Source organism: Crotalus tigris, unplaced genomic scaffold, assembly GCF_016545835.1.
Source record: "Crotalus tigris isolate CLP2741 ecotype Arizona unplaced genomic scaffold, ASM1654583v1 scf7180000018101.4720394464:4744507, whole genome shotgun sequence".
Taxonomy (NCBI): Eukaryota; Metazoa; Chordata; class Lepidosauria; order Squamata; family Viperidae; genus Crotalus; species Crotalus tigris.
In genome coordinates this window covers 1,330,511-1,354,231 of record NW_024096823.1, presented here as the reverse complement: position 1 = coordinate 1,354,231, position 23,721 = coordinate 1,330,511, and the positions used below count along the sequence as shown (strand labels likewise).

At 39.1% G+C, this 23,721-nt stretch overlaps 1 protein-coding gene across 1 annotated transcript; it reads left to right on the top strand.

Moving 5' to 3' along the window:
- The first annotated feature begins 4,608 nt into the window (after positions 1–4,608).
- Positions 4,609–23,481, top strand: ATP5MC2 (ATP synthase membrane subunit c locus 2). The gene is made up of 5 exons (XM_039347801.1): positions 4,609–4,692; positions 9,679–9,751; positions 19,825–19,902; positions 21,877–22,067; positions 23,205–23,481. Exons 2-5 carry the CDS (start codon positions 9,686–9,688, stop codon positions 23,317–23,319), a joined length of 450 nt encoding a protein of 149 aa, XP_039203735.1. The 5' UTR covers positions 4,609–4,692; positions 9,679–9,685; the 3' UTR covers positions 23,320–23,481.
- The last annotated feature ends 240 nt before the right edge of the window (positions 23,482–23,721 follow it).

Genomic DNA, 23,721 nt, shown 5'->3' with positions numbered 1-23,721 from the left:
CCATGATTCTCTTTAGAAAATTTGGAGACATCTATGAGGTCAGCCTGCCATTGATGATCTAAGCCAGACACTACTGTTTTATTTCTAGGAAAATTAATTCTTGCAGGCTTATGAAGCGTATAAGCGTCTTCCCCTGACAGCCACGTCTTGACTTGCTTCATGGTCAGGTTTTTATCATGTTTTCTAGCTTCCTGAAAAAGGGCATTCACACCTCCATAACACCCTACACACCCCGGAGTATAATAAATACGACTTAAAAGCTTTTCATGCATCGTTATACTGAAAGACCACTGACAAATGTTCAAGTGTTGACATTAACACAGTCTTTTATTGGTTATACAGAATTCAGAGGGTGCATGGCTCCGCCATCAGAAAAATATCCCTCATCACCACTATCAGAATCAGAAGATAATACTATTTTATAATACTCTGACCCGTCTGTGCCCCACAAATCACGTCCGCAGTCACAAGCAAACCAGTCTGTACACAAATTGCAGCTCTTTAACTCACAAGGTAGATAGCGTGGTCTCTGGGATAGCTCATAATCCCTGTTACAGTCTAGATCAGAGAAATCTGCAGAAGCTTTCTGACCACGGCGATTACCACAGGAATCTAAAAGCGGGGTGTCTTGAAGTGTTTGCTGTCTAGGTATTACTAATTCAGAGTCTGCAAAATATAAAGCACATCCTGTTAGCGGTGTATCCGCTCCAGCACCATTTACATTATCATAAATAAAAACATATTTACTTACCATTTGATGTTTTGCAGAATCTGCAATAACAAGGTTTTATAAGTTTGTTCTCTTCAATGAAACTGTATAACTCAGGTCCTTTTCTTATTCTGCGCCCACGCTTGGGTGGTTTGGGGGTCAAATTTACATCAAACAAATCTCCATCAGAGGCTGCCATCTTCAAAAGACTGCTGGGGTTAAATCGCTAGCTGTTCAGGCCTGCCCGCGCAAACTCCCCTGCCCCTTGCAATGACACGCCCTTGAGCATTGCGCATGCCCAGATCACGGGGAGCAAACTCCCCTGCCCCTTGCAATGACACGCCCTTGAGCATTGCGCATGCCCAGATCACGGGGAGCATGACATGCCCGGGCACGTCCCAAACAAGGCCTAACCCCCCTTTTTTTACTAGCAGACAGACAGAAACACACATGGCTGCTTGCTGCTTGCCTCTTGTGAGCCTGGTTGGCTGCTTGCCTCTTGTGAGCATTTTAATTCCTGTTAATATTCCTTGTCTTTTGCTATAGTGGGAAGGCGGGCAGAATAAATTTTATTCAGGGTACAAATGGCAAAATATGTGTGTTTAGATTTTTTACAAAGGTAAAAACCAGCTGTGGGTTTTAAAAGGGGCTGTGTTTGTTTGTTTTTCCCCCTGCATTCGAGGAAATGCTTTTAAAACCACCTAGACATAAATACCTTTTAGAAAAAAATATCTTTTAGAAAAAAGGGGTTAAATGCAGGCTCTGGCTGCCTTTCAGGGGCTTCTTTTTCCCCAGCTTTTGAGGCACTGATTTTTAAAACTCCACAAAAATTAAAAGCATCGTTAGGCTAGAATGATTAGAAATAAAAAGCCTTTTTTATTTTTTATTTCACAGCTCCCCAAAGTAGGGCTTGTTCCCCAAAAACACAGGCCTCTGCTAATTATTCACTTTACTTAGCTCTTTTTGGTTTTGAATGTCCATAGAATTAGTCTAGGGTTAACCTAATCATGTACCCAGAGGATTGACTGCCAATCTTGATGGGATTAGGCCAAAACGTCACATCCGGAGGGTGGGGGCTGAGCACGTCACTTCCTTTTAGGGCTGTGCCCTGTTGACGTAATCAGCACGTGGGCTTGTTTACTTTGATGACGTCACTGATCAAAAGTGCTGATAATTTTCATTAAAAAAAGGTATACACTACTTCTACTTGCAGATTTCAGCATTGCATTAATGATGTACAACAAATCACTGAATTAAGCAACATCAACAAATTAAAATATGAATCTTCAGTTTGCTTTATGTTGCACTTAAATCCTTCTCAAACACCAAGTGTGAAAGGGGGCCATGAACACCAGCCCTATTCCTTCCAGTGGTATCAATGGATCATCCTTACAACTTTTGTGGCTCTTTTGAAAAATATTTTTTTAAAAGTCCTCAGCTATAATACAGTTGCCTCTTCCCGCTACATTCTGACCGCCCTTAAAAAAATAGCTTTTATCAAGATGCATTTTTCTACTACTCCCTCCCCTCCCCCCCTTAGCTAGTAGGTAGGAAGAAGCTCCATGCTGGCCCATAAAAATGCAGGTCAGGACCCAAAGATGAAAGAATAGGCCAGTGTATCAATTGCACTCTGGCAAGCCACAAGGTAGATTGCCTCCCCCTATTGAAATTCTGCTGCTGCAATAATTAACACATGTGGATCCTAGAACTAAAAGATGGCCTTTGAGGCCTAGTGCAGTGGAAGCATCCCTTAGTTGGGGCCCACCAAATTGCTACCCAGGCTGCTAGCAGGTTTTTTATGCATTGATGGGTGTGTTTGTCCTGATTTTCTCCTTCAAGACATTAAAACTGTGTCTTGATTTACAGCATCCTTCTTCCTAAACTAACATTATAGTAGCGGCAGGATTTTTTCAAAACTGGTAATTGGGGTAGGGAAAGATCCATGCAGAAGCCAGGGAACAAATATAGTCCCCAAATCAGCTATGGTCTCGATTTTGGGCACCTTTTGAACAAGGAAATTTTCTCCAACCTGGTAACCTCCTAAAGGGTTAGGAGTATAGCTCCCCTAATGTCCATCCAGATTCCAGCCCAACCCCAGGCCCATGCTGCCGAGCTGGACTTGTTGCAGCAATTACCTTAACTCAGAGGCCCCAGAACAGACAGGCCTAGTAAAAATGGCTCAACTTATGGATGTTTGACTTTTCCTACACCAGCCTTAAGCTGGTTGACTCTCATGCATAAACCAGCTGGAAATTAATCTGGATTTAAAAACCCTTTTCTGGATTTCAACTCCTTCCTCCTCCTTGGCCCTACAAAGGGCCTGATGATCTATATCACGTGTGAAACTCGCTGCATCATGTGACATGTCATGACATATCGTGACTTTTTTTTTGCATTGCCGGAGCTGGGGTGGGTGTGGCCTCAGCATGATGCAACCAGCCCACAGGCCAGCAGTTTGACATCCCTGGTCTATATGGAGTGTATTTACTACGTTATCCAAAAGGTAGGTTCCCCTGCTTCTTTATCCTTTTCATTCATGCACTGCACATTCCTTCCCATAGCTGGGTTTTTGAAGACATGGGGATCCCACTGACAGACTTTTGTATGAGCTCCCTCTGTTGACAGTCCTCTCATACTTTATCCAGGAAGGAAGGAAGGAAGGAAGGAGGGAGGGAGGGAGGGAGGGAGGGGAGGGAGGGAAGGAGGAAGGAAGGAATTTTATTATTCCTGAAAGAGAGGCTAGAAGGGGAAATTGACAGAGTTTTTTCAATTTCACCTAATGAAAAGTTCACCATTCCTTCCTCCAGGATTTCAGTCCTCCAACAGTCCAGGATGAAATGGCTATGGAGGACAAGGATCACTGACAGGAGGGGAGGGGATATTCCTGCCATAGCAAATCATGGCCAATAGGAGGGATATTTTTTGCTACAATTTAATGAAACACAGCAGATGATTTAGACTTTCCGCCCCTTTTATTTGCACAAACACTACTTTTAATGTATGGCAGAAAATGACAGGCAGGGGTTACTTTTCTGATGGGCTGAGTGCGAGCAGAGGATGGCATTGTGCATTCCTGTCTTCACAAAACTCCCAATTATTCTGGGCAGCTCACAACAATCACTCTTCCATTCAACCTAGAAGATCTAAATTAAATATCTCTTCTGTGAAGAAAATTCCTGGACAATGTTTGGCAACTCAGTTGCACTCAATCTTACAAGGGTTTTTAATTAGTTAAAAGTGGTGTGACAAAAAAAGAAAAGCAGTATATTCAGAAGACATAAAATGAACGTTCTTTGGTGCATTGAACAGGGTTTAGGACTGAGCTGCGATACGGTTACAATATTCCAGATGGATACTCGGTGGCAGCAATAAGACCTTATCGTTTCTCTTCCTACCATCTAATGGTAATCCAGAGTTTTGCAGTTATGATAGGTAGATCCACACGAAACCTAACTTTTAAGTCATCCCGCTAACAGCACACTTCTATCCACCGGTCATCTTGGTGAATAACCTTCGCGAATGTATTCATCAGCAAAACAAGTTTAAAAGTTGCTGGTTCGCCCGAGAGCGACACCTGCTGTAATAAAGAGGAAAGCGTCACTAGCAGTCCTTCTCCCTTGCAACGGCCATACAAATATCTTCAAATGTTGCCACCGTTGGGGCGCGATGCTCCTGAATGATTCGAAAAGCGAATTGTCACATTTTCCGGCAAGAAGAGGGTGAGACACGAAAATTGTACAGTCGGCTTCCGGTCGACTAGAAGGGTAACCTTCCGTACAACCCCCGAAACCGCCAGATGGCGCTGTCACATACTCAAGGCCATTTCCCCACTTGCATTTTTCCCCTTGGCGTGATGGGCGCTCCAGCCACCTCGCTCCTTTCGCCGAGAAACCGTTTCCGGGCGGCTTAAAGCCCTACAGTCGTCCTTCCGCTAGCGCACGCGCGGAAAGCGGTCCTTCGCGCTCTCTTCTCCTGAGCAGCAGGTAGGGTCGCGGAGCCTTGGGCTTTGTGGTGTCCGGGAAATCCTCTCCCCTGCCCCGCCCGCCTGCTTCACCCCGGCCGCCCTTTTTGCTTCGCTTCTTTTTTTGCACTCCACTCCTGCTCGGTCTTGAAGGGGTGCACAGTGGGGTCAACCGGGACAGGCACCGTCTCGGCGGGACAAGGGGCGGGGCTTGCGGTGGGCGGAGCCACCCTTGGGAATGATCTTGGCTGGCGTGTAGGCGGGGTTTTGCGATTTGAGACTATTTCTCTTCCCCCCCCCCCGCCTCAATAGAATCCGCAGAGTTCGTCGTTCGTCCGATTCCCTTACGGGATTGCGGTCTTGACACGGCGCAAGTGTCCTTGCAGGTGATGCCTCGCAAAGCCGATGCGTAGGATGAAGCAGCCCCAGGCTGCCCGTAGCTCGCAGGGCGTGCCAAGTCCTCAAGGTTGCTGCTAACATTGTTTCTCAACCCTTCTCTGCCGCCTTGATGGGGGGGGGGCAGCGGCTTGATCTGATGCAGGCCCGATCGGCGGCAATTTAAAAAAAAGAAAGCTTCGCAATGGTCATCCCAAAGATGCTTTTTTTTCACGAGGCAACTGGACTTTCTTTGTTTTTCCTTGAAGATGTTTCGCTCCTCCTGCAAGAAGCTTCTTCAGCTCTTTCCAGTCAGAGCTGAAGAAGCTTCTTAGATGAGAAGCGAAAGGTCTTCAAGGAACAACAAAGAAAGTCCAGTTGCCCCATGGGGAAAAAAAGCACCTTTGGGGCAACTATGACTTGGATGACTGAGAATCTCCATAGACTTCGATTATGGTCGTTGCCAATTTCAATGTAACCTCCTTTTATTGTTTCCCGAAGAGACTGCCTAACTCAGTGGTTCTCAACGTTTGTGTGACGGCGACCCCCATCTCACAAACGTGCCGCCCCATGTGCGGCGTGGCGCGCATGCGCGGCGGCGCCCCCTGAGGGGGAAAAATGGCAGATCGCCTTGTTTGGCGACCCCCGAGAAATGGTCAATCGACCCCGAATGGGGTTGCGACCCATAGGTTGAGAACCGCTGGCCTAACTATAAATAAAGGCAGAAATTTTTACCCGCTGCCCAAGTTCTGAGATAGGGGTGAGGAGGTACAGGTAAGTCCTTGGCTTACAACCATAACTGAGCCCCAGATTTCTGTTGCTAAGTGAGACATTTGTTAAGTGAGTTTTGCCCCCATTTTACAACCTTGCTTGCCACACTTGTTAAATGAATCACTGCAGATGTTAATAACAAGGTTGTTAATCTTTTATTCTCTTTCTTTTTAAGTAATTTTTTTTCTCTTTTTTTAATATTTATGTTTTTTTTTTACATATATATTATTGTTAATTATCTTATAAGCTTAGGTAATGTATTTAGATATATTAATGGTTTATATTTTTTTAATTTTTTTTAAGATTTTTAGAAATTTTAATCAAGCCTATATTCAGCTCTGGGAAGGTGGGGGGGATGGACTGGGAGGGTTGGGGTGGTTGGGTAGGGTTGTTTTTTGTTTTTTTTTTCTCCTTATTTGTAAAAACTTTTAAAAATTTTCAATTAAAAAAAAAAATAACAAGGTTGTTAAGTGAATCTGGCCTCCCTGTTGACTTGGCTTCTCAGAAGGTCACAAAAGGGCATCGCATGAGCCCGGGACACTGCAACCATCCTAAAGATGAATCAGTTGCCAAACGTCTGAATTTTGATCACATCACTTTGGCATTGAGGAGGCATTGAGTTACCAGATTCAAAGCCCAGGACTTATTTTTTAGTAATTTATACATATATATCCCACTTTCATTTAGAACAGACATGTCAAACTCACGACATCACGTGACATCGCGCGACTATCGGGACAGTTTTGCCATTGCGGGAATGGGATGGGTGCAGCTTCCACATGACGCATCTGGCCCATGGGCCGGCAGTTTGACACCCCTGATTTAGAAGATCAAGACAATACACTTAGTATTCTCTCCTGCCATTTTTCCCACAACAAAAACCTAGTGAGATAGGTGGGGCCGAAATAGAGTGGCAGTTTTCCAGTAAACTGAGATTTAAGATGGATAACAACCTGGATTTTCCTTGCTCCTGGTTCTGTACCCGAACCACTTACACCACCACAACCGGTTAGAATTTACAGCCTGTTTGTCTCAAAGGAGCTTTTACAAAAGGCAATAGATTTTCTTGTTTTTTTCTTTGAAAATGTTTCACTTCTCATTCAAGAAGCTTCTTCATTTCCATTTGTTGTTACTATTGAACAATCTGTCTACCATAAGATTTATTGGCAAAATAATGTATCATCACCCAGATATCTTTTAGATGATTCAGTTTAATTTTTGCTCAATCCTTGCTCTACCAGACACAAATGAAGAAATGGCTCCCTTTTCCTATTTGCATTTGAAAACATCCATAGTGGTTATAAAAATCTTGACAACAGTAAGATTTTTTTTGTGCTCTAAGTAATATTTTCCGAACGATTCTTCAAGTAAGATAATGTATCTCATCTTTAAGTCCTCTGGTAAGTACTGTATTGAAATATTCAAGATAGGAAAGGCCTTGAATTTTATTAAAATTTGGTTAAGAAATTATGGGAGAACTATTAGCTTCTTCATTTTTTCTGAACTAGCGCATATGAGAGTGTGTGGGGAAATCCTTTTCATTTGGTTGTCTTTTAAAAGTATTTGCTGCTGACAAGTATCTTTATTTTTTATTTTTATATATCATTTCCCCTTTTCCGCTAAGCTTTTTCACTGCCTTTAACAGCAGCTTGTCCTGTGCATAATGAAAGTAATGAAGCATTTTTCTTTGTCAGTTCCTTATAATAAACCCTGCAGGAATCACTGTGGATTATGTATGTGATCACAACGGTTACTCTATTCTGAATCATGCTAAGACAGCTATAAAGTAGGCTTATCCACAGGAGGGCAACTAGTATTTGATTGTAAACTGTGAATAAAACATTACTCAATTATGAAAGTTATCATTGCTATTCCAATAAATGTATGTATTAGTGACCGATGATACAGCTATTTTTCCTATAAGAATGAATAAATCTTGATTTCTTCTGTCCCTCTATATTGTTCATCCTCAAATAATGAAACGCTTTACCCGGTTTTTGTAGCTGAAGCTATTAGCTACTACAGGAGCAAATCAAGGCTGACTGGCAGTTCTTCCTCCACAGTTTATATCCCATAGGATGTGGCAGAGAGATTCTGCATCTGTAGTCCAGTTGCTGCCATGCAGATTGAGTGTTTTCTGGGGCACATCCTTTTTCTTCTCTGAATCTCATGGCTGCTGCCTTGAAAATAATTTGAAACACATCTAATTTTTAGTTCTGGTCATCTGCTGTGTATAATAGCAAGCTTGTTGGGTGAGCTTATTAAAAAGCAGTGCATAAAAAGAAATATTTTCAGGGGGGGAAGGAAGCACTCATTTCATACAGCCCATATAAACTGTATATTGATTTGAGACCACCATGCCCTGAATAATCCTCACAGGTACATCATGAATGCCAAATGTGCATCTATGGAATATTTTCCTTGTAGTAGTTGTTAGATCCTCTTGTCCTGAGACTCTGCTCGGAGTAATCTAGGGATAACAAATAATTCCGTCCTATGTGTTATGAGACAGCTGAATGCAAATGCCACTTCTGGTGATGTAAATATCATACTTGACTACAATCTAAATCACAGAATCCAGTTGCTGACAGGTGTGTTTGGTATAACAAGATAGTGCATTCCATGCTTTCAGGATCTTTTTCACTTTTCAAATTAAACCTGGTCACTAATCAACTAGAATTTATTCTGATCCAGGAGTGTTTTTGGTGTATGGCAAATGAATGAAACACAGTCCTTCCACACATACATAAATTCCACGTTCGCAAGCTTGATTCATAAAAGCAATGTAAGATGGAAATCTTTATATTTGCTACTATTAAACAGTCAGGATTCAGAACGTCACACTGATTTGTGGTAAATCAAGTGCCAGATTTTATTAACTGTAAAGTTAGCTGACATTTTAAAAATTACTCCTTCATTTACAGTCTCCCTCTACCCTTCCGTGGTTTCAAAGCGTTCCATCTGAATATCTTCTAGTGGTGACTTTAGGTCCACCTTACATTAGTAAATGTTTAATATCTAGAATAAGCATCAAATTAGTCTAGCAGTGTAATTTTAGAAATTAGCAAGGAATTGCATTGGTTCTCTGTCATAAAATTCACTGTCCTGAATCCCTGAGAATTTGGTATAACATAAAATTCAAAATCTAATCTGAACATACAAAAGCAAACTTTAGAGAACCTCTTTCTGAAAAAAAAATATACTGAAGTGTTTGACCAGCCAGTTTAAAATTTGTGAAGCCCAGCTTGTGCTAATTAGTTCCCTTTATCCAACAGAGAACATACTGTGTACTGTTTTTTGAGTTTTTTTCCATTGTATTATCTTTTCATTTATTATTGGTGTCCTGCCTAAATCATTCCTGACAGATCTTCCAAATATAGTACAGGTAGCCTTTATGAACTGCTTTATTTAGCAACAATTCAGATATGACCATATTAAAAAAAAATAGCTTGCAACCAGTCTTGCATTTATGACCATTGTAGCATCCTATGGTCATGTGATCACCATTCCACTGTTTTGCAACAACATGCATTTACGGCTGTCATAGTGTCCCACAGTCACATTATGACTATTTGTGTGCTTTGCCACTGGCTTGTGACGAGCAGAGTTAATAGAGAAGATGGAAATAAAATCATAAGTTGTGGTCACATGTTGTTTTGCTTAACGACTGAAAGAAAAGTGAGTGCATAAGCCCATCACAGCCACATGATTTTCTTCTTAGCAACAACAGCACTTAGCGATGGAGTTGCCAGTCTCCATTTTGGTTGCTAAGTGAGGACTACCTGTAGATTCCTACTTGTGAAAGATAATGGAAGTCATGAATATGTTCTCCTAATATCTTGGAATTTAATTTGTTTTTCAGCTGTTGAATGTGGTTGTTCCCCACAACTTTGAATATGTACACTTGTGCAAAGTTGATTTCTACCTCCGCCCTGGTGAGTAACTAAGGTGTACTTGGGTATTTTTAATAGTGTGTAGGCTTTCAAAGCAATTGACCATGTTGACATGTAGTCAATGAACTACCGTACAAAACTTGCAACTATGCAATTGAGCATGGGCTTATAGTATAATTTGTCCTGAAGACGCTTCTGAAGATTTTTTTCAGTTTTGACTCCTTATTCTTATGATAAAGTGTCTTAGCAGCTCAGTAAAAAATAAAAAATCCAAAAGATTAAAAATAAAATAAAATAGAATAAAATAGAATCAATTTAGAAAACTCCCAGAAGATAAAAAAAAAAAAAACTTAAAAAAGAAAACAGTATTAAGCAATAATTCAGCCAGTCCGTCTTTCAAAGGAAAAACTTTCAAAACGCCATTTTACTTTCACTCTCACTTTTCCGCCGGCGAGAAAAAAAAGAAAACTCAAAAAATAAAAAAAAATCAGCACATACTAAATAAACTAAGTAAAGTAAAAAAAAAAATAAAAATAAAGCTAAACTATAAATAAAGTCCTTTAAACAGTTCTGTCCGGTTTAAAATTACTCACGGTTACTTTAAATACGGAGATGGTAGCGGCGTTTCGCTTTGTTTCCGAAGAAACAAAGACAGCTGAGAGGCGGAGAAGGCAATGAACTCCGAGGGAGCACTCTTTCTACCCCCCTAAAATAAAAATCCAGGGAAGGTTAAGAGGTTCTACCTCTATTCATGCGATCTCTACCCCTTCCCTTCGCCCGGGAAGAGGATTGCGAGCCGCGGGCCAGCTGATGAGCGCTGTGCTCCGCGGATCTAACACCGTCTCAGGAGGACGGCTACAAAGTAGCCGCCATCTCCACCGCCTTAACCACCGGAAGTCCATAATGGTATTTTAAAATCACATTTATAATACTTCCTCCACACTCTAAGCAAAGAGATTCTTATAATATGAGACTTAAAAACCCAATCCACTTTTTTATTAAATATTAAATAGGCATGCCATCCAAAAAGTAAATCCCAACCTTCCAAATGAAGTATTTCTATATTTGTTAAATTCACCCAATCGCTGATCAATGTTAGTACTACAGCATCATAATACAATTTCATATTTGGTACCTTGAGTCCACCTCTCTCACGAAAATCTTGCATTATTTTAAGTTTCACCCTTGGTTTTTTCCCTGCCCAAACAAATTTATTAATACCTTTTTGCCATTCATCTAAATTACGATCACTCTTTAAAATAGGTAACATTTGAAACAGAAAAATAAACTTTGGCAGGACATTCATTTTAATAACTGCAATTCTACCCATAAGGGATAACTGTAAATTGTTCCAATTTTTTAAATCCTTCTGTATCTCCGTCCACAACTTTTCATAATTATTTTTATACAGTTTTGCATTGGAAGCAGATAATGTAACCCCCAAATATTTTACCTTATCAACAATTTCAAAGTCTGTTAACTTAACTAAAACCTGTTTATCACCATTAGTCATATTTTTAGCTAATATTTTGGTCTTATTATTATTAATTTTAAAACCAGAAACACGTCCATATTGTTGGATCAATTGTAATAATTTTACCACCGAACAAGTAGGTTGAGACAAAGTAACAACCAAGTCATCTGCAAAGGCTCTTAATTTATATTCTTTTTTATTAATTTCTATTCCTTTTATTTCTTGAGACTCCCGAATTTTAATCAACAATATTTCCAATGTTAAAACAAACAATAACGGGGATAACGGGCATCCCTGTCTTGTACCTTTTTCTATTACAAAAGCCTCTGACAAACCCCCATTTACAATAAGTTGAGCAGTCTGTTTTTGATATATATTAGATAGTACTTGTAATATATTTTGTCCAAAATTCATCTCCTTAATTAAACATAACATAAACTGCCAATTCACTTGGTCAAAGGCTTTTTCAGCATCCAAAAATATCAAGCCTGCAGAGACTTGGTTATTCTTTTCTAAATACTCTAATAGATTAATGATTTGTCTAACATTATTTTTCATATACCTTCCAGTTATAAAACCCGATTGATCCTTATGTATAATCTGCTGCAAAATCCCCATAAACCTATTAGCTAAAATTTTTGCAAAAATTTTATAATCCACATTTAAAAGAGATATAGGCCTATAATTTTTAGGCAATGTAAGATCTTGATTGTCTTTTGGAATCAGTGATATAAATGCATTACGCCAAGATGGAGGGATCTCTAACCCCTGTAATAAGTTATTAAACAATTCACACAACGGTTGAGTCATCTCTTCTACTAGAGTTTTATAATAAATAGATGTCAACCCATCCGTACCCGGCGCTTTGCCCAATTTCAATTGTTTAATAGCTGTAACAATTTCTTCCTTAGTAATTAAACCATTAATCTCTTTTTCCTGATCTTCTGTTAATTTAGGAAAATTAACTTTACCTAAATAATTGTTTATATCTGTAGTTTGAATATTAGTACTCTTGTATAATTTTTGGTAGTATTCTAAAAAAGATTTCTTAATCAATTCTTTCTGATAAACCAATTTACCATTATAATTTATTTTATCTATATTCCTCTGTTTCTGTTTCTTTCTTAACTGATAAGCCAACCATCTCCCTGGTTTATTAGCATTACAAAATGTATTTTGTTTCATAAATAGTAAATTGGTTGCAGCTTGATCAGCCATCAACATGTTAAATTGTGTTTTTAACAGTTTTATAGCTCCTTTCACCTTTTCATCTAAAGGATTTGAAATTAGGAGTTTCTCTTTTAATTTAATCTCCTCTTCTAAATCTTTACGTTTCTGAATCTGTTTCTGTCTATGCAAGTTATTCATTTTTATCAAAATACCACGCATAAAAGCTTTACTTGCATCCCACACCATTGACATTGATGTTCCCTTATTCATATTTAAAGCAAAATATTCCTTTAAACATTCCTTTAGTTTGTGGACATTTTTTTCTTGTTTAAATAAATTCTCATTCACCCTCCAGGATCTCCTGTCTTCTTTCTCAGCAAACAGTTCCATCCAAACTGGACTATGATCAGACAATGTCCTAGGAAAAATTTTTACATTCTTCACCCTGTTGTATAAATCTGTTGTGATCAAAAAAAAATCAATTCTTGAGAAAGATTGGTGTCTATCTGAGAAGAAGGTAAAGTCCCTTTCTTCTTGGTTACGTTCACGCCAATAGTCTCTCAATTCCCAATCTTCTTTCATGTCAAAGAAGGCTTTAGGTAGCTTAGCCTGTTTAAAAAAAGTAGAAGAGCCTTTTTTGTCCTTTTGTATATCTAAGACACCATTCCAGTCTCCCATTAAAATCACAGATCTATAGTCCAACAAGGTTATTTTCTGATATAGCAACCTGTAGAATTGCTCCTGTTGCTGGTTTGGTGCATACAGCCCCACAATAAGAATTTTCTTGCCATATAAACCAAGTTCAAGCATAAGATATCTTCCATGAGGATCTGATTCTAACAGGATAGCAGATAAATTCTTCTTAACATAGATTACCACACCCCCTTTTTTCCCAGGGGCGGGAGATACAAAATGAGATCCCAAACGAGGATTGTTTAAGTATTTTTGATCTTTAGATGTAATATGAGTTTCTTGCAAACAGATAATATCATTGTTGTGTTGCTTTAAATAATGGTAGATTTTTTTTCTCTTTTGAGGAATATTTAATCCATTAACATTCCAGGTCAGGAGCTTTGCCATCTCCCTTGGCCTTGAGCCTGGAGAAGATCCCCTCAAATTCTGCTACTGAAGAGTATGTTGCAGAGCTTTTGGGTCTTGCTCCTCCCACCGGCATTGAGACAATTTGCTGAGTAGATTCTTTAATTTCTTTTTCTTTTTTCTGTTGTTCTTTTTCTTTGCGTTTATGTGCTGCACGGGTCATTCTCTGTTCTTTAACCTCTGCTTGGGACATCCATACCACCTGTCCAGCAGTCATCACACCTGTACCTTCAGGTTTCTGTTCCATCTCTTTATCACTCAAGACTTTGTGCATCATGGGCAGAGGTGAGCCTGCACCCAGGACCGTTTTGTAAAAATCCTTAGCTTTAGCAACTGTATTAAGTCTGTAACGTGTCCCCGCATGGCTCAGGACAATACCCATCGGAATCTCCCATCTAAATGGCATCAGTCTTGCTTTAAGTTCATTTGCTAAAAAAGCAAAATCTTTTCTGCTTCTTAAAATTTTAGGTGGAATTTCCTTTAATATAATAATATCTTGGGCAGCAATCTGGAATCTTTTGTTGTAGAAAATTTGCAGAATCTGGTTTCGCAAAGACTTCTTAGCAAAATATATCACCACATCTCTAGGCAGATTCTTCTGTTTTGCAATCCAAGAATTAACTCTATAAATTCTTTCCACTTCCCCACGTAACTCATCTTTATCTATGTTCAAAATAACAGCCAAGTCATTAATCACCATTTCCATCAAGTCTTGGGTTTTATCTTCTTTCAGGCCTCTTATTCTCAAAGCATATTCCATCTGTCTATACTGGAACATAAGAATATCATCTTGTGAAGCTTCCACTTTTTTCTCCATATCTTGGAATTTATAATCCAAAAGTTCTACTGTTTCTTCAATTTCCTCCACTCTAGAGTCCAGCTTCACAACCACTGAGGCCACTCCAGATAAAGCTAAAAGTATATCATCCCTCAAAATAGTATTATTCTGTTCTAAAAGTTCCTTCATCTCTTGCTTCATTTCTTCCTTACTTTCAGATTTATTCTGTTCCAACAGTTGCTTCATTTCCTCCCTAAACTGTGACACAGCATTTACCATTATTTCTTTAATGTCTTGTGCTGATGTACCAGATGGGGGAGGTGAAGGTGGAGTAGTTTTAGGTTGCTGCACTGAGGGTATTATTTTAAGTTGTTGTTGCCCAGTAGAAGTAGCAGGAGAAGAGATTACCTTAGGAGCTGTAGTAGCTGGTTGTCGTTTTGAAGCCATTTTAATTTATCTTCCTTTCTTCATAAAAATACCAGTAAAAAATAAAAAATCCGGTTATTATTATTTATATACTTTTCTATATATGTTTTATTTTTCGCCTACCTCTTTCTTTTTTCTTTCTGTCTCTCTTTTCTCTTTCCCTTTTTTCTTCCTCTTTTCTTTTTTTTTTTTAATATATATTATTTACTTTAAAGTTTATGTTACGTATATTATTATTATATATATATTATTATTATGATTTTTATTATTATTAATTATCTTATAAATTGTATACGTTATTTTTTAAAATTTGTTAAATAATCCTATATTCAGTTCTGGGAAGTCGGGGGGAGGGGGGTGGTTTGGGAGGGGGGGGTGGATGTTTATTTGTAAAAATTTTTGAAAAAAATTCAATTAAAAAAAAAAGTGTCTTAGCAGCTCTTGCTGTAGAGCTATAAATTGGAGTGGGTTAAAGAGGTGGTTTATGACAAGGGGATCATGCATATTTTAGTGTTCCTGTCTTTTTTCCCTAGAAACCCATTCTTCTTTCCCTGTTTTTCCATGAGTCTAAAACTTTCTGCCAACATCTGAATACACACAACAGCACTTTTTAAATAAAAAAGTTACATAGCTGATCATGTACGCTATATGCTTTTGGGTTTCCTCCTGAGAAACCTTGGCTTTTTATTGCTGTGATCATGTCACATTCTTTCCTATATCATTACAAAAAACAGAATAAAGTTGTTTGAGCAGTTTGGTTGTATTTTTTCTCTGCTGAAAGTTGCACTTCCTGATCAAGAGTAGGCAAAATAGATGTGAGCAGCAGATTATATTCCTGCTTTAAGAGTGGACTTTTTTACTCTGGACTATGTTTTGTTTATCTTTTCCCAATACTGTAGGTGAATTACTACAGGTAGTTAAAAGAAAAAATTCTCCACCTTTCTGAATTAACAGGAGTTTACAAATATCTTCTTCCTTCCAGTTTTGATCTTTTGTTAACTTTATCTGAAAACGTGTTCTACCTTTGATGCTGGAATTATGGTGGCTATTCCCAACTTATCATAGGCCAGGAATGGGCACAGGGCTGCGTTCAGCCCTGCAGCCTCCCAAGATTGTGCTGTAGGGTGTACATTGAGTTGATGGATTACTGCACTAATAGGTGGGATAAGAGAAGAACACTTCACACACTCTGTGGTTTGAACAGGCATGGTCTAAAAGATGGAGCAGCCCAACCTGTACAGTTTAGGTAGTCTATGTCTAGTACTAAATGAAGAATTCAGCTTGAGAATCTTATTTATGCTTTTTTGATTAATAATTATTTTTATTAAAGGATCCTTCAAATATATGCCATTTCTAATTTGGGGTATACTCCATGCCTTCTCCCAGGTTAAATTATGATAATATTGAGAAAGTTCAACATGAATTGACTATAAGAAGGGGGTTGTTCTTCCCAAGTGGCCCAACCAGTGCTTGATTCCCCCCCCCCCCCGTTAATGGCTCAAGTAGCATAAAAATGAAGCCTAATTCGCAGATTCTAATTGCTGCTGGTTCTTCAGATTACAACAGTCAATGAAAATGTGGAATTTAATTTACACATTTTCCTTAATACTTGCTGGTGAGAATAACAGTAAAATTCCAAATCCCAGAAGGGTCCATCCGGACAATATTTTCCATTGCTTATATCTGACAAAATACATTGCGCAAACTAAAAACACAAACTTAGCTCATTTTATTTTCATGACTTTGTAAGTTGCAAATATTGTATGACTCGCTCTAAACTGTTGAATTTTTTTTTTTTCAAATGCATTAATACGTACCACATTGCCACCTTTTAAATCAGTGCTCCTTATTTAAAATATGAAACAGTTGCTATCCTGGGACTCAATAAAGTACGTATCTAAGATAAATTATTAAAAAATACTGAAAGCACCATCCCCATGAAAAAATTGGAATATATAAGGAACTTGCATCTTTGGAGATCGTAGAATAAGAGAGTTGGAAGGGGCCTTTTAGGCCATTGATCCAACCTCACAGTGTGAGCACAATCTGAGTTAATACCTGCAGAATAGATGACCATCTAAATCCTGCTTGAATGGTTTCAGCAAATGGAATTCGCCTCCTTACTAGGTCCAGCTACTTCTATTGTCAAGCTATCATTATTGTAAACTTGCTAACATTCCTTTGGAATCTACCTTCCTGTAAATTAGAGCCATTATTCTGGGTCCTGCTGTCTGGGATAATAGAGATCAGATCTTGGATTTCGAAGCTCTATGTGACATCATTTCAGGTATTGGATGAACACTTTAAATCATCACACAATCTTCTCTCCTTTAACTCTAAACATTCCCAGTCCATTCGGTCTGTTCCTAAGATTTAGTTTCTAATCACCTGATCATCCTTGTTGATCTTCTGGAATCAGTCAATCAACCAAATTGATTCCAGTTGTCTAAATGTGTTCCATCCTGATGAGCAACTGCTTAGCTTTGATGTCACCTCTGTCTGGAAAACACTGCAGAAAGTTAACATTCGGAAAGCAGCAGGCCCAGATAATATCCTTGGGCGTGTTCTTAGGGAATGCGCAGATGAGCTGGTTTGTGTTCTCACAGATATTTTCAATCTCTCATTGCAGCAGGCAGTGGTCCCATTGTGTTTTAAGACGGCCATCATTTTGTCAGGCCTCAATGATTACTGTCGGGTTGCATTGACATCCATCATTATGAAATGCTTTGAGAAACTGATAAAGGACATTATTGTATCTAGCCTCCCGCCATCATTTCACCCGCTTCAGTTTGCTTACCGATTAAATTGCTCTATTTCTTCTATTCTCCATCTGAGCTTGAAGCACTTAGAGGAAATAAATATTCTTGTGTGTTTGTTGTTTGTCAACTTCAGTTCGGCCTTTAACACAATCATTCCCCAGCATCTAGTAGACAAACTGGGCCTTTTAGGCTTAAACACTCCTTTGTGCAACTGGATTCTTGATTTTCTTACTAACAGGCCCCAATATGTGCGAGCTGGAACAAATATTTCTAACACTATTTTCTTGAGCACAGGTTCTCCTCAGGGCTGCATCTTAAGTCCGCTGCTGCTCACCCTGTTGACCCATGACTATTGTGCTAGGTTTGCCACCAACCATATTGTGAAGTTCGCAGATAATACAACAGTAGTGGGCCTTATTCATGATGACAATGAGGGTGCTTACCGCAAGAAGGTTAAGGGTTTGGTGAATTGGTTAAGGAAAACAGCCTAATGTTAAATATTGGAAAAACCAAAGAGATCATTGTTGATTTCAGAAAGGCAGGCACAGCCACACTCCTCTGTGCATTCATGATTCACCTGTGAAGATAGTTACCAGCATCAAATTCCTGGGTGTGCAGTTAACAAGTAGGCTGGCTTGGTTGCTCAACAGCGAGACACTGGTGAAGCGGGCACAACAGCGCCTGCATTTTCTGCATCACATGAAATCTTCCTTCCCCTATCCTTACCACCTTCTACAGAGGGACGATCGAGAGCATCCTGTCATATTGCATCACAGTCTGGTTTAGAAGCATCCCTGCTTCAGACAGGAAGGCGGTGCACAGAATGGTGAGGATGGCTGAAAAAGATTATTGGCAGTTCCCTCCTTTCCATCCAGGACATAGCATATAAGCATTGCTTGAACAGAGTCTGTAAGATTGTCTGGGACAATCCTCTTTGCGACCTGTTTTCCTTATTACTTTCTGAGAAGAGGCTCCATGGTGTCTGAAGCAAAACATTCAGATTCAGTCACAGTTTTGTTCCATCCAGTATTAACCTTGTGAACTCTTAAAGCCTCCTCCTTCCATTATATATTCTAAATGGACAGTGATTAATATTTATATGTTACTTATAGGTAAGGGTGTAGGTCTATACATATGTTGTATATAGTATGTTTAAATGTGTGTTATGTATGTGTACACTTTGAGAGCAAGCAACTAAATTTCATTTTTAATATGTGCCATTGTGCCCACAGTAAAAAATGACAATAAAGGTCTGTCTGTCTAAATGGTTTTTAAAATGTGATGGCCAGAAATGGATGCAACATTCAGGGTGATATTTGACCAGTGCACAGCAAAGTTAAATGATTATTTCTCATGATTTGGGAGTGTATGCAACCTGGACCCTTTTGCAGCCCCGTCACATTGCCCCCATAAATTCAGTTTGCAATCAATTACTAGTCCCAGACCATTTTTGTAAGTAGCTTTATTAAGCCAGCTAGTGCCCATTCTATACCTCTGTATTTGATCTGTCATATGAAAAAAACTTTGCATTTGTTGTGGTTAAATTTTATGTTGCAATTTTTCATTCTCTTTCTCTAACATACCAAGATTCTTTCAAATTCAGTTCCGCCTTCTAGAATATTAGCCATCCCACCAACCCATATTTATTTAAGTTGTTGATCAGAATGCCGTGGAGGGTTGGTGGTGCATGAAATGCTTTTCTGAAATCAAAGTTCCTTAGATCTAGAGCAGGGTTGTCCAACCTTGGCTGGCTGGGGAATTCTGGGAGTTGAAGTCCACAACTTTAAGACTTATGGACTTCAACTCCCAGAATTCTCCAGCCAGCCAAGGTTGGTTAATCCTGTTCTTGAGATTGCCACATTTTGCCAAAGAAAGTAGTAGAAAGGTAAGATTAACCTGACAAGGCTTCTGGTGATCATCAAAACCCACTTTATAAAATGCTACAATGATAAAAAAAATTAGTACTGATGTCATGCAATGGGGAAACTATCTTCCAGAGATGTTTTAATTTGGATTCTTCCTCCTCCAATCTGGGTTTAAGAAATTAACAGGATGTTTTCTCTTTTACTGCCTCCATACCTTTCCCTTCTAAAAGTTCACCATAACTATGCTTGGTGGCTGTTGTGGACATATTCAAATCAGCGTTCATACATTGTATTTAATTTTTTTTATTTTGATTGTAGTTTGAACAAGTCTTAATGTTTTGATTTGCATATAATACAGAGCCATAAACTATGGTTTACAAATAAAAATATTTGGATTTACACAACATATTATGTTGTTCCTTTTAATTGTTAAGATTTTGCCTTTAATATTAGAATGTGCTTGGCGAGGAAGCTTGTTTTACCAGTGGAAGTTTTGTTTCTGTTCTCTCCTGTGATGTGTTTTTTTTCTTTCTTTCTTTCTGCAGGTGAGGAACAGTTCTACGGTTTTGTGCAGACCTCTCTCTGCTTCTGTGCTGAACAGACCTCAGATCAGGACAGAGAAGGTAAGTTAGGATATCCAAGAGAGAGAAAGATTTTGAATCTTCTCAGCCTTGCTTCTTTGTCCTATCAAGCTTCTGCAGGCAAAAACTTGCTATAGTTTTAACCAGGGATGTGCGAAAGCAATTGTTCAATTCAACCAGTCCAATGCAGCTATTCCAATCAATACTGAAAGCTTTCAGATCACCCCTAAAATAGTCAGATTGGTATCAGTGAGAATATTCCGGAATTCTTCAGAACATTCTGCCCTGAGATGATTCAGTACTGCACATCGCTACTATCAGTGAAGAGTTGTATTGGAGCATTAGGTGTCAAAATGGGAATACTGGTTCTAGAAGAACCTGATAAGGCTTTTATAATACAGATTAAGATATGGGAATAAATGCGACTGAAAGACAACGGGAGAAAAAGAGAAGAGTGCAATTCCCACAGGCTTTAACTCATAGGATTTTCTTACAGGCAGGAATACACATCCCTACAATACAGGTAGAACAAAATTGGACCTAGGATATAAAAACATAACTCAGATTGATCCAGGAAATAATTCAACAAAAACACATTAATCTATGTCTAGTTTACCATTGGCTATGGCTACTTTATTCTGATTCTCTAGTCATTCGCCAGGTTGGAGGGTTTTCTTAACAGGTTAAAGTAAGCCTGGAAAAAGACCCTGTCTCCTTCCAAGGTGAGAGGCAAAATAGCATTATTTTGTCCTCTTTTATATAGCCTACTGAGGGGAATTTTCCTGCTCCTGATTGGTACTTCAGAATTTGATTGCCCTGAATTCAGTCTCTGCCCACTCTCTGGACTGATTGCTTTAGGTTTTATTGATGCAACAGATATAAATTTTCCTCTATTCGTTCATATCTGAGTTTCTTGAAATGGGATTCTTCCTCTATTGAATTGGCCCTGCTAGATTTTTTTAGATTATACAAGCAGCAGCAATAAAACAGTATTCATTTCCAAATAGATATCATGTAAAAGAGAAAAAAAACTGCAACAAGTCACTAGAGGGCCTCAGGATGCTGCAAGACTATCTCTGTATAATATAATTAGGTTTGCAGATCATTATTGAATTTGTCAAAGTTTGAATCTACTACCTTTGGAGCTTATTTGGAGTACTTCCAGCTATTCCTCCTCACCACAGGGAGAAGTTCAGGCCAGTTCATTTAGTTCAGACTTTGGAACTGGTAATAAGCTTTGAGAAGTTACCTCCATCAGTTCCTCATTCATGTATTGCTTTAACCCCACTCTTGTAAAGAGGACATATAATTCTAGGCTGGTTCCTAGATGAGGATCAACAGTTAACTGCAGTGTGCTTCACAGTCACAGAGGCATTTGAATCCGGGTCTTGTTGTCATGTGATTCTCTATCCCAGGTTTGGGTGATCTGATACTCTCCATGTGGCTTGTATGCTAAGAACAGCATCCAATTGCCTGGAGCTGATGAAACAGATTGCCTACCTGTTCTTTGTAATTACAATGGCTCAGACTGAGGTAGTTGTCCCCTGCCAAAGTTTATAGCCACTATCAAGCCAAACTAGAAATTGATTTTAAATTGAACTCTGGTTTACTTGGAAATACAGTATAACCTGGCTGAAAAGATAACAAACCTCAACAGCCAGGATTGGTTAATGGCTGCAGGCAGTGCTCTTTAGTTACCTCCAGTTTCAGAACTTTACCTTTTAGTCCCCCTATTTTTTTTATAACATTTTATTATTTTTTAACAGAGTTCAATGGTAATCATTCAACAAAACGTGTTGTCTGAGTATCTTATTCACTAATACAAATTAAATTCCTAATCCCTAAATCTTTTCCTCTAACCATTGATAAAGTAGGTCCCAACTTGGAAAATATTCCGTTTCTGCTTTTTCTTTCAACCTCAAAGTAAATCTGTCCATTTTCACACAGTCTAGTATTTAGTTACTTCCAGTTTCAGAACTTCACCTTTTACTCCCCCTATTTCTTATTTGTTCCTAGCCCTGCTGCCTTTCAGGTGCTCAGCATGAAGTCTTGACGCTGCTGCATCGGCAGTTCCAAACAAGCGCAGTGTCCAGGGACATTGATACTGCCGCCAAGTTTATTGGCGCTGGTGCTGCGACTGTGGGTGTAGCTGGCTCTGGTGCTGGCATTGGAACCGTGTTTGGCAGTCTCATCATTGGCTATGCCAGGTATGGGGGAGTTTTACCTGTGTCCCATTTGTAGTGTCATTATGCAATGGCAGGGAATTACGGGATTTTTCCAGGCTTTTAGTGCCTCCGACTTAACATTTGTTTAACAACTGTTCAAAGTTACAGCGCTGAAAAAAAGTGACTTTGCAGCATTCCCCCACGGTCACATGATCAAAATGTAAGCACTTGGCAATAGGCATGTGTTTATGGGGATTGCAGGGTCCCAGAGACATGTGACTGCCATTTGTGACCTTCCCAGTCAGTTTCAAAAAAGCAAAGTCCGTCGGAGAAACTGTTATTTGTGTCATGACCATGTGAGTCACTTAATGATTGATGATGATTCATTTAACAATAGTGACCAAGAAGGATGGTAAAAGAGGGAATGACTCACTTAACCGCCTTGATTGGCAATAGAAATTGTGGTCTCAATTGAGGTTGTACATTGAGGGCTACCTGTAATTAGATGTTTCCTCCTCCCAGGTTCTGTAGTTCAGTAGAGCTGTGGCATGACTGATGATTGTCCTTAATTATTCAGTTCTTCTCACCGAGGATATATGTCTAGTAACATTATTTTCCCATTTTTTTTTAAAAAAAAAGTATCCCTCGCAAATAACACTCCCATTCATTTTTAAAATGAAGTATCCATTTCCTCTTCTTTTTTGCACTACTGAGGAAAAGGCTCTTCATCAGTGATGCCGTAGCTATGCAGAATAAAAACAGTGATGGACAAAGGTGCAAAGGGAAGCTTCTAATTAACATTGCAGGGACATTTTCCAGAAAGAAATAAACTCTGAAAGCTCTTGGCCACTATTTATTGATATGCAGTAGTAGCATCTTAAGTGTCTCTCGGAGCCTTAGTTTTAACTCTGCTTGCAATTGACTGCAGAAAATCAGTGCTAAAAGGACCTGGTGCAGAACAAACCCTAATAAAATCTTTATAGTCTAATAAATTTTGCAGATTTAATTGCAAATCTGGCTAAAGGCTCTCTGTGCGGCTAGGTTTTTTGTTTTTTGTTTTGCTTCTCGTAATATGCCTGACATGGCCAGGAACGATGTAACGTCAGACTTGCCCTTAATAGACGTTGGTACTCTGTTCTCTGATCGGCATATATATCTCTTTCTTTAATTCCTTCACAGAAACCCCTCCCTGAAGCAGCAGCTCTTCTCCTATGCCATCCTGGGTTTTGCGCTCTCCGAAGCCATGGGGCTCTTCTGCTTGATGGTAGCATTCCTCATTCTCTTTGCCATGTGACAAAACCGACACGCACTACTACGTGCTCTTCCTCTCTTCCCCTGTGTTTAGTCTAATGTGTACACTGAGCTGAGTGTTTTGTGCGAGAGGGGGAAGCTCACCTGTTAACCAAATCTTCCCTGTTCACTGGGGGCAAGTGAATAAATACACCATTGGTATACATTTCCTGATTTTTTTTTTTTTAGTGTGCATGCTTGATTTTGTAATAGATACCTGTCAGTGATTTGGGGGGGGGGGGTTTGACCAGTGGGACACATGAATTTCATCTGATGGTGTCAGCCATTTGCACAGCATCATGGAATGAGTTCAGTGCCTCCCAACGGATCATTGAAAATCCAGTAATGGCTGTAAGTTTTTTTTTTTAGTTCGGTAATTTGCAGTAAGTGTGAAATACCTAATCAG

Coding starts and splice junctions, on each gene's coding strand:
- ATP5MC2 (XM_039347801.1), top strand. CDS start 9,686: ATGTGGTTGTTCCCCACAACTTTGAATATGTACACTTGTGCAAAGTTG. Junction 9,752..19,824: donor TGATTTCTACCTCCGCCCTG/GTGAGTAACTAA, acceptor TTCTTTCTGCAG/GTGAGGAACAGTTCTACGGT. Junction 19,903..21,876: donor CTCAGATCAGGACAGAGAAG/GTAAGTTAGGAT, acceptor ATTTGTTCCTAG/CCCTGCTGCCTTTCAGGTGC.